This window comes from Rana temporaria, chromosome 10 (assembly GCF_905171775.1).
Source record: "Rana temporaria chromosome 10, aRanTem1.1, whole genome shotgun sequence".
NCBI classification, from domain to species: Eukaryota; Metazoa; Chordata; class Amphibia; order Anura; family Ranidae; genus Rana; species Rana temporaria.
The window spans coordinates 49,543,547-49,555,639 of record NC_053498.1 but is presented as its reverse complement, the minus strand read 5'-3'; the positions used below and the strand labels follow the sequence as shown (position 1 = coordinate 49,555,639).

General features: G+C 43.7%; 1 protein-coding gene across 1 annotated transcript in view; it reads left to right on the top strand.

Moving 5' to 3' along the window:
* The window catches only part of LOC120916559 (receptor-type tyrosine-protein phosphatase H-like), a 1,518,207-nt gene that overhangs the window by 871,426 nt on the left and 634,688 nt on the right, over window positions 1-12,093 (top strand). The window contains exon 14 of the mRNA XM_040327609.1: window positions 10,267-10,354. Coding sequence (XP_040183543.1) covers window positions 10,267-10,354 — 88 coding nt within the window. The remainder of the gene's footprint in view (window positions 1-10,266; window positions 10,355-12,093) is intronic.

Below are 12,093 nucleotides of genomic sequence, written 5' to 3'. Positions count from 1 at the left end.
GCCCCCCCACAGCGCTGCCAACTTCCCTTCTCTGCCCTCCCACTGACTGCTGTGCCAGCTGTGGGGGATCTTCAGGATGGAGGCCGGATAAAGGCCCCAACCTTTTCTAAAAGAACACAGTGAGTGATTGGAAATGATTTGTGTTTACTAAGCTTTTGTTTATGAATTAACAGGAGCTTCTGTCTCCTGTGCATTCATCTGCAGTGCAGTTGAGGCTACAGCGAAAGGAACTGGGGAATGTGTTTCCTCATTTCCTTTCTCTGTCTCAAAAGTGAAACTTCAGGGGTCTGTTTAGAACCCTGATATCTCACCAAAGAAACCAAAAAACTTAAAAATAAATTAAAAGATTGTAAAAAAATAAATAAAAAAAAGACTACAATTTCTAATCAAACTAAAAAGCCATGCCCAATAGGTAGCATAATTTAGCCACACATACAAATGTTTCTGTATGGCACGGGTCACCCTCTCCCTAGTAGGGGTCCCTACTGTACAATGGCGGTAAACTTAAGTAGGAGAGGAAAGTGAAGGGTATGACGGCGGGTAGTATGTGTGAGAGGGGTGAGGAGTGTATGACGGTGGGTAGTATGTACATGAGAGGGGTGCGGAGTGTATAGTGTGGGGTAGTATGTACATGAGAGGGGTGCAGAATGTATGGTGTGGGGTAGTATGTACATGAGAGGGGTGCAGAGTGTATGGCGGTGGGTAGTATGTACATGAGAGGGGTTGCAGACTGTATATAGGTGGGTAGTATGTACATGGGAGGGGTCCAGAGTGTATGGTGGGGTGTAGTATGTGCATGAGAGGGGTGCAGATTGTATATAGGTGGGTAGTATGTACGTGAGAGGGGTGCAGAGTGTAAATAGGTGGGTAGTATGTACATGAGCGGGGTGCAGAGTGTATGGTGGTGGGTAGTATGCACATGAAAAGGGGTGTGTATAGGTGGGTAGTATGTACATGAGAGGGATGCGTATATGTGGGTAGTATGTACATGAAAGGGGTGTGGAGTGTATGGTGGTGGGTAGTATGTACATGAGAGAGATGCGTATATGTGGGTAGTATGTACATGAGAGGGGTGCGTATAGGTGGGTAGTATGTACATGAGAGGGGTGCGTATTGGTGGGTAGTATGTACATGAGAGGGGTGCGTATAGGTGGGTAGTATGTACATGAGAGGGGTGCGTATAGGTGGGTAGTATGTACATGAGAGGGTGCGTATAGGTGGGTAGTATGTACATGAGAGGGGTGTGGAGTGTATATAGGTGGGTAGTATGCACATGAGAGGGTTGTGGAGTGTATGGTGGTGGGTAGTATGTACATGAGAGGGATGCGTATAGGTGACTAGTATGTACATGAGAGGGATACGTATAGGTGGGTAGTATGTACATGAGAAGGGTGTGTATAGGTGGGTAGTATGTACATGAGAGGGGTGCGTATAGGTGGGTAGTATGTACATGAGAGGGGTGCGTATAGGTGGGTAGTATGCACATAAGAGGGTTGCGGAGTGTATGGTGGTGGGTAGTATGTACATGAGAGGGGTGCGGAGTGTATGGTGGGGGGTAGTATCATATACACCACTGATGCATTAGTGACCAGTGGCAGGTAGTAAACCCCTTTGTGCTGCATTAGTGGCACCAGTATCAGAGTTTATGAACCCTTTGATGCTGCACCATATAGGGGTTAATTAACTCTGATATCGGTACCACAAATGCAGCACAAGGGGGTTAATTAACTGCCACTGGTCACTAATGTATAGTAAAGCAATAACCCCCTCCATGCTGCATATTAGAAATACCAATGTAACCCCAATAAGTTAAACACTTCAGGCAGGTTGACACAGCTAAGCCACTGTGACAACGGTGACTTAGGTAAGGTTTTTAGCTTCTGCAAACTTACTTGCACTTTTGCACGGGGCTTCACTGGCTCCTCACAGGTCTTCACAGCTGCACTCTCCTCGGCTCTTTCTTCCCGACTCCCGGTCTGTGAATGACATCATGCTGGGCGGGACTAGGAAGCTCCTGTCGGGCGGAGATTACTCTGCCTGACAGGGAAGTGAATGCATCGGTCCGTTCACTCACAGCATACACGCACGTCGCACCGCTCTGCTGAAGACAGTGTACTGGTGGCCGGCGGGTGTCACGGCGGTCTTCAGCGGTGCGGAGCAAGCAGCATTTTTAGCCTCCCCTGCCCCTGCTCAGTCCACCCCGCCCCCCACCTTCTGGCGAGTTCAGCAGCGGCCGGCCCAACAGCTCCGCCTCCGGCCCGATAACCCAGCCAACTTGGGGACACAGACCGCACAAGGCCACCGCCTTTTTGGCCTAATTAGAGAGCTGCCTCTGCTGTCATGCCATATTCCTATTACAAGGGATGTTTAGATTCCTTGTAATAGGAATAAAAGTGATAAACAAAAAAATGTTTTTTTAAAAGTGTCAAAAGTAAAATTAACAATAATAATAATATAAATATATATATATATATATATATATATATATATATATATATATATATATATATATATATATTTTTAAAGTGCCCCTGTCCCCGTGTGCTCGCACGCAGAAGCGAAAGCATTCGTAAGACCCTCCCATATATGAAAATGGTGTTCAAACCACACATGTGAGGTGTCACCGCGAACGTTAGAGCGAGAGCAATAATTCTAGCCCTAGACTTCTGTAACTCAAAACATGTAACCAGTAAAAAAAATTAAAACGTCGCCTATGGAGATTTTTAAGTACCGAAGTTCGGCGTCATTCCACGAGTGTGTGCAATTTTGAAGCGTGACATGTTAGATATCTTTTTACTCGGCGTAACTTCATCTTTCACATTATACAAAAAAATTGGGCTAACTTTACTGGGTTTTTTTTAAAGCATGAAACAGTTTTTTTATTTTTTTGAACTGCGCAAATACTGTGCGAGATAAAAAATTGCAATGACCACCATTGTATTGTTTAGGGTCTCTGCTAAAAAAACATAGGCCCGGATTCAGATAGCCTTTACGCCGGCGTATAAATTGATACGCCGCGTAAGTGCTACGAAGCTCCGGCGTATCTTCTTTCTTTATTCAGAAAGCTAGATACGCTAGAATTTCCCTGAGATCCGACCGGCGTAAGTGTCTTACACCGTCGTATCTTAGGCTGCATATTTACGCTGGCCGCTAGGTGGCGCTTCCGTATATTTACGCGAGGAATATGCAAATGAGCTAGATATGCCGATTCAGAAACGTACGTCCATCCGGCGCATTTTTTTACGTCGTTTACGTTAGGCTTTTTCCGGCGTAAAGTTACCCCTGCTATATGAGGCGTAGCTAATGTTAAGTATGGACGTCTTTCCCGCGTCGAGTTTTTAAAATTTTACGTCGTTTGCGTAAGTCGTTCGCGAATAGGGATGTACATAAGTTACATCCACGTCTAAAGCAATGACGATTTGCGGCGTAATTTCGAGCATGCGCACTGGGATTTTTTCACGAACGGCGCATGCGCCGTTCGTAAAAAACTTAAAATACGCGGGGTCACCCTTCATTTAAATAAAACACGCCCACATCATCCCCATTTGAATTATGCGGGCTTACGCCGACACATATACGTTACGCCGCAACTAAGGGCGCAAGTCCTTTCTGCATACGGAACTTGCGCCCAAATATACGGTGGCGTACCGTATCTGAGATACGGTACGCCACCCGGAAAGATACACCAATGTATCTGAGTCCGGCCCACAGTGTTTGGGGGTTCTATGTAATTTTCTAGCAATAAATAGCAAAAATATTATGATCTTTACATGTAGAAATGAATAGCTAGATTCAGAGAGACTTAGGCTGGCGTATCAGTAGATACGCCAGCCTAAGTCAGAATTTGCGTTGGCGCTAATTTAAGCATATTATGGTAACCAGATACGCTTAAATTAGGCTCAGATACGAGCGGCGTAAGTGTCTTACACCCTCGTATCCTAAAGTGTAATTTTAAGGCTGACCACTAGGTGGCGCATCCATTGCGGTCGGCGTAGAATATGTAAATCAGTAGATACGCCTATTCACGAATGTACGCCCGGCCAACGCAGTACAGATACGCCGTTTACGTAACGCATCAGCAGGCCTAAATAAATTTTTACGTCGTATGCGTAAGTCGTCCGTGAATAGGGATTTACGTCATTTAGGTCCACGTCAAAATCAATAGGCCCGTGCGGTGTACTTAGCCACAATGCACACTGGGAAATGTAGGCGGACAGCGCATGCGCCATTCCAAAAAAAGTCAATCACGTCAGGTCAAAGCATATTATCATAAAACACGCCCCCTCAGCCTATTTTGAATTAGGCGCGCTTGCGCCCGCTGCATCTACGCTATGCCGCCATAAGTTAGGAGGCAAGTACATTGAGAATACAGTACTTGCCTCTCTGACTTAAGGCGGCGTAGCGTAAATACGATACGCTACGCCGCCTTAAAGTTGCGGCAAACTATGTGAATCTTGCTATAGGTGTCAGAATTGGCCCAGGCCTGAAGTGGTTAAGAGAGCATTTCTATCCCTGTAGAAATCATTAGTAAGACCTCATCTGTAATATGCAGTTCAGTTTTGGGCACCAGTTCACAAAAAGTATTTTGCGGAACTGGAAAAAGTGCAGAGAAGGGAAACCAAACTGATATGAGGCATGGAGGAACTGAATTTGGGGAAAGATTAGAGGAACTGAATGTATTCTCCTCTGAGAAGAGGAGAACACTGGCGTCACTATAGGGGGCGGGGGGGGGGGGGTCTGCACCCGGATGACACCCGCTAGAGGGGTGACACCAGGGTTCTTTCTGCTGAAACTTAGCGGAAGAGAGTTCCGCCAACTCACTGCCCTGTGCTTTCCGCTCACAACTGTCACTTCTAAATACAGAAGCCATGCTGGACAGGATGGCGATTTGCTGGTGGAACTCTGCACCCTCCTCTACCTAACTGCACCCTCCTCTACCTAACTGCACCCACCTAAACTCTGCACCCTGCACCCACCGAAGTCTGCACCCACCTGAAGTCTGCACCTACCTGAAGTCTTCACTCTGTATGTAGCACCCTCTGGTACTTAATGACCCCCCCACACCCAGTTGCTGTAGCACACTCAACCCCCCCGCCCCTCTTCTTGGGGAAAGGTGTGGATGTGGTTGAGCTCCTGTACCTTTTCTCTGAGAAGAATGCCCTGGTGACACTATCAATTAGAACTGCGGCAGTTGGGAGTGGCGTAAAAAGTGTGTGATGCGCTAGCCTGCTTGGTGCCCAACTGCCTGCCCTGCAGAGGGTAGGATGACACCATGTTTTTCCACACCGGGTGACACCAACCCTAGTGACGCTACTGGATCCTATGGATCAATTGTGGGTATAGGATTGGGTATATGGGACTGTATGATATTTTATGGCTGTTCTAGATGGTCTTTTCTAACCTAACTATGTACTGTAACTATTGGGACCTGAGGTTCCTGCCTGCAAATGGCAATTGCTAAGCCCTGACCAGTTGCTAAAGCTGAGCCAGTGTCAGGCCTAACCACTTTGTGCTATCTGTGCCTGAAGACTAGAGAGGAAGCGATGTTCAGGAGGAGAAAGGAGTGAATATTAGAGAGGAAGTAATGTACAGGAGGAGAAATGGATTGTATATACCGGACTGTGTATAGTTGTCCCAAGCAAGTTCTACCAATTCTAATTATACTTCCCTTACCCCATCCAAGTTCAAGCCCCTCAAAAAAACTAAAATAAACAAAGCGTATGGACTGTTCAATGGGCAGGGTGACAGGTGGAACACAATACTTAGTGGCTCCTACAGGGTACCGCTACACAAGAATATGGAAGCAGATAAAAAAGAACAAATCAACTTATTAATGAACAAGTGGATCAGTGACTGACCCCTAATCTCTATACTATGGGGGTCGGACGGTCTCTGGCAAACCCTACCCAACTGGCCAGTGTGTTGAGGCCCACATTCAGAAATGGAGCACTCAAACTTAACCACTTCCCGCCTGGCCTATGGCCGATTTACGTCCGGGAAGTGGTTACACAATCCTGACAGGACGTCCATGGACGTCCTGCAGGATTTCATGCCGCGCGCGCCCGTGGGGGCGCGCAGCGCGGCGATCGGTGATGCGGGGTGTCAGTCTGACACCCTGCAACTCCGATATCGGTAAAGAGCCTCCAGCGGAGACTCTTTACCACGTGATCAGCCGTGTCGAATCACGGCTGATCACGATGTAAACAGGAAGAGCCGTTGATGGCTCTTCCTCACTCGCGTCTGACAGACGCGAGTAAAGGAGAGCCGATCGGTGGCTCTCCTGACAGGGGGGGTTTGCGCTGATTGTTTATCAGCGCAGCCCCCCCTCGGATCGCCACATGGACCACCAGGGAACCCCACCCTGGACCACCAGGGTGGGCCAAACAAAAAAAAAAAAGCATTTAAAAAAATAAAAAATAAAAAGTCTTAAAAAAAAAAAATAAGCTTTTTTTAAAAAAAAAAAAAATGCCAATCAGTGCTCACAAATGGGCACTGACTGGCAACATGGGTAGATCAGTGCTGCCCCACAATGTCCATCAGTGCCACCCCAAGTGTCCATCAGTGCCACCCCACAGTGTCCATCAGTGCCACCCCACAGTGCCCATCCATGCCCAGTGCCCACCTATCAGTGACCATCTGTGCCACCCATAAGTATCCATCAGTGCCACCCATAAGTGCCGCCCATGAGTGCCCATCTGTGCCGCCCATGAGTGCCCATCAGTGCCGCCCATGAGTGCCCATCAGTGCCGCCCATGAGTGCCCATCAGTGCCGCCCATGAGTGCCCATCAGTGCCGCCTATGTGTGCCCATCAGTGCCGCCTATGTGTGCCCATCAGTGTCATATACCAGCGCCGCCAATCAGTGCCACCTCATCTGTGCCCATCAGTACTACCTCATCGATGTCCATCAGTGCCATCTCATCGGTGCCCATCAGTGCCGCCATATCAGTGCCCGTAATTGAAAGAGAAAACTTACTTATTTACAAAAAAAATTACAGAAAAAAATTAAAACGTATTTTTTTTTCAAAATTTTCAGACTTTTTTTAGTTGTTGCGCAAAAAAAAAAAAATCGCAAAGGTGATCAAATACCACCAAAAGAAAGCTCTATTTGTGGGGGAAAAAGGACGCCAATTTTGTTTGGGAGCCACGTCGCAGGACCGCGTAATTGTCATTCAAAGTGCGACAGTGCTGAAAGCTGAAAATTGGCTTGGGCGGAAAGGTGCGTAAGTGCCTGGTATGGAAGTGGTTAAAGGGGTTGTAAAGGAAAAAAAATGTTTTCTTAAATAGCTTCCTTTACCTTAGTGCAGTCCTCCTTCACTTACCTCATTCTTCGATTTTGCTTTTAAATGTCCTTATTTCTTCTGAGAAATCCTCAATTCCTGTTCTTCTGTCTGTAATTCACCACTGTAATGCAAGGCTTTCTCCCTGGTGTGGAGAAAGCCTCTTGAGGGGGGAGGGGGCGAGCAGGCAAGTCAAGACACTCTCTACTTTGCAGATAGAGAAAGGAGCTGTGTGTTAGTGGGCGTCCTGACACTCCCCTGTCAAGAGGCTTTCTGCACACCAGGAAGAAAGCCTCGCATTACGGTGGTGAGTTACAGACAGAAGAACAGGAAGTGAGCATTTCTCAGAAGAAATAAGGACATTTAAAAGCAAAATCGAAGGATGAGGTAAGTGAAGGAGGACTGCACTAAGGTAAAGGAAGCTATTTAGGGAAAAACATGTTATCCTTTACAACCCCTTTAAGTCCCTCTAAAACTGGGAACAGATGCCTGAATGGTGTCTCAAGTGGGCAATACTGTTTCTTTAAACAGAGCTCAGTAGGATATGGCCAGCACCCTCTTACCAACTCCTCACTGACACCAACACTGACTTGTCTCTGTCTCAGTGATGCCAGCTGGCAGTGACACCAGACTCGACAGTGGCATTTCCATAGACCTGGAGATGTCAGCGTTTTGGCCTCTTTGCATCCCCAACACTGCAGCAAGATATCCCACTAGCAGCCTGCTGCAACATTGGGTGCTCTATTCAACATCCCCTTAACATCTGCCTCAAGCCCCAGAACAATCCTTACTTTTCCTCCTCTGCAAAGCTCTTGTAATGCTGGAATCTGCAGCTCCAGAACCAATCTGCAGCATATGCTCAGTCTCCCACAAGTCCTTGCTCCTCCCAACAGGCTCTATCCTTGAGCTGTACCCCATGTGGTCATGCACTGTGTTTATTTACCTTTTATACAAAAGGGAAATGACGACACCAGAAGCAGAACCTCTGCTTCCGGTGATGTAATTTTCTGGCGTTCTACGCCGGCCCAAGCCGACTTCCTGGTGGCCACAGGATAGATTGCGGCTCCCTCAACATCTGCCATACTCGTGGACGCTTGTCTCAGATGCCGGACTACAGCGACACCATATCCCCATACAGTAGCCTGTTTTTAACTTGTTTCCTGTAAGTGCATTACTTACCATGCTAATAAACTGTACTTAAACTATACTCAGGTGGCGCTTCCTGTGTTTCCCCTCTTTCCCTTTTTTCCTAGGCATGTGCAATTTGTTTTGTTCCGAATAAATTTTTTAACTAATTTCAACAAATTTGTTAATTCGCAAATATCGGATAATGAACAAAACCCGTTTAACACATTTTTCCGAATATTCGTAATTTGAATATTGAAAAATTTGTACATTTGTAAATTCAAATATTTGAAATTCATAAATTCGAAGATTTGTAAATTGAAAAATTAGAATATTCGAAAATACGAAAATCCAGAAATTTGGAAATTCAAAAATTCGGAAATTCAAAAATCTGAAAATAAGGACGAAAATTCTAAAGATCAAAAATCGGAAATCGGAAATATTAACGAACTAATAATAACTTAACTATTAAATTATAGGTATTAGAATTTCCTTTCAAATTTGGCTGTTAGTGAACGTAACGAATATGAATTTATCCAAAAGTTATGAATTATCTAAAAAAACGAATGCTGCATCTAAACAAATGGAACGGAACAAATTTATAATAATAATACGTTATTATTATTATTATTAATATTGTTATTTATTATTATTAATTTGTTACTTTCCAGTCGTTTAGATACAGCATTCGTTATTTTGGATCATTCATAACTTCGTATAAATTTGTATTCTTACGTTCACTAACAGCCAAATTTGAAAGGAAATTCCAATACCTATAATTTAATAGTTACGTGATTAACTATTAAATTATAGGTATTGGAAATTCCTTTCAAATTTGGCTGTTAGTGAATGTAACAAATACGAATTTATCCGAAAATATGAATTATCCAAAATAACGTATGCTGTATTTAAACGAATGGAAAGTAACAAATTGATAATAATAAATAACAATGTTAATAAAAAAAGTTTATTATTATAAATTTGTTCCATTCCATTCGTTATAATTCATAACTTTTGGATAAATTCATATTCGTTATGTTCACCAACAGCCAAATTTGAAAGGAAATTCCAATACCTATAATTTAATAGGTTAGTTATTATTTTAGTTAGGTATTATTTAGAATGTTATAATTTTCTTTCTTATTTTCTTATTTTCGGATTTTTGGTTTTTCGAATTTACGAATTTCAAATCTCCGGATTTCTAATTTTTGAATTTACGCATTTACACAATTTTGAATTTACGAATTTCGATCATAACGACTGACCCGACAAACGAAAAAAAAAAAAAACAGATGAGAGGAGGAACAGCTACAGCAATGTGTGACAGCCTGGTCCAGCTGTGGACTGGGGCTACAATTGTATACACATTGTTTGTGATAAAATAACCTTTTGTGAAATGTAGAAATCACAAAGAGAGGTACAGAAGTTACAGAAGAAGTAAACATTAAAGGGGTTGTAAACCCCCAGCCCCCTATTTTACTCACGCTTCTCCTAGGGGGTTATACGATGCACCGAGGCATTACCAGAGCCGCCGGAGGACCCCAGAAGAGGATGACCAGGCCACACTGCAAAACTAACTGTGGAGGTAAGTTAAAAAAAAAAAAAACACAAAGCTTTACAATCACTTTAAGTGGGAAAGTAACTGGCTCAAAGAAATTTGGAACAGTTGCTCTGAGCAGATTCCGTTTTCCACAACCAACTATGACGCTCTGTGCCGCTGTCCCAGTTTTTTGTAAAAATCAGCCACATAAGTTTGTCAATTTGATATCATAATAGTTTGATCTGTTTTTTATAAAGATGTAAACATTGTTTTTAATGTACATTGTGTGGGTAAACAGTTCGCACATTTGTTTGTATTCTAGATTTCACACCATATCAAAAGAAAGGTTTAAACAGCATTATGAAAATAACCATGCAAACAGTGACTTTGGATTTGCAGAAGAATATCAGGTATGACTAATTTGGGTGGCCATAGGTTACGTGAGCCTGCCCGCGGGTCAATGGCCCAATTTGATGCCTGGGCAAAGGTATAATTGCTTGGGGTTAACATAGAAAATGTAAGTAGAAGTGAAATATCTGCTCTCTACTGTATATTAGCTGCTGACACTAGACCTAGATTCTCTGTACAACAGATATTGATATATAAAAAAAAAATTAGCCCTAAGGCTGACATTGCGCTAAATGTGAAATAATGATAAAGTGAAAAAAAGCTGCTAGCACTAAGGTTTAGTACAAAAAAACAATTAAAAATACAAAGGAGTGCAGCGCTAATAGTGAAATAATGTATAAAATCAATGATGATCCTAATTACAATGTAAACAAACACAATGATGATATTAACCAATAATAAACACTCTGCAAGATAAAAGGAGAAAAAACACACTTAAAAAAGAAAAAATTAAAAAAGAAAAAATGTGAGTGTTTAAGAGGGAAAAACGAAAGCAGTGTCCCATTCAAAAAAACGCCCATGTAACAAAAAAGGCATTAGGGCTGGAAATGGCGGAGTAGGAGACACGCTGTATTAGAGTTCCCGAAATCTCTGTGTTAACCCCCGACACACATGGATGTATAGCATCGGAAAGAAGGCTGACATTGCGGCATGAATAGTGGACTGCAAATATAACACCAGAGCCGCTAGCAAGAGAGCACCGGGAAACACCGTACAAGGAGATATCCAGCGATATTTTACACTATCGTCATCCTCGCTCCCCCGGGGAGCTCCGAGTGTGGTGGAGCCAGCACGGCGTGACTCAGTTCACGCTACGATAGCGAGGTCAGGCTCTCCCGGAGTTCTTCTGGGTTAAGCAGCGGGCGGAAGACGGAGGCATCCATGCAGAGCAGAGGACAGGCGCATGCCAAATCCTTGAAAGCAGTCGCTGCCTGAGAGATGGATATAGCAGACATCAAAGCACTGCTGGAGGTGCATCCAACGTGACAGGACCTAGCAGCATTACCTACCCGTCAGGACATCGAGGCATTAATTCTACGAATCAAATAGCAAAGTCGAGGGGAGTTTCTATCTTCATAGTGGGAGGAGTACCATGGAGGCACATAGATTCTAGGCGCGATCCAGCAGGGCGTTTTATATTTGTAAAAGGTAAAATAGGAAACATAGAAGTTACTTTAGCCACCCTATATGCTCTGAATGACCAGCAAGAGCTCTTTTTGAGCAAGACGCTTGAGTGCCTGATGGAGTTTACAGAAGGACATTTTATTTTAGGGGGAGATTTCAATACTCCATTAGTGGTGAAAGAAGACACATCCTCAGGAATGTCATCTATTTCTCCCAGTGCACGCAACCGCATTGCCCACATTTTTCATAAAAATCTATTAATTGATATATGGCGACTTTTACATCCTAAAGAAAAGGATTATACGTTTTTTTTCCACGCCTCATAAATCATACTCCTGGATAGATCTTTTTTTAGTCTCACATGCTCAACTCCATTCAGTAAAAGCAGCTAAAATAGGATCCATTACATGGTCATACCATGTACCCATTTTTTTGACTTGTGCGCTGCAAGATCCCTCCCTGCCCAGATCAAATCAGTGGAGATTAAACAAAAGTTTGCTACAGGACAAAGAGGTCCTGGAAGATGTAATTAAAGAGATACATTTTTATTTCAATACTAATGATACCCCAGATTGTGATCCTGGGAACATTCTGGGAAGCACATAAGGCAGTGATC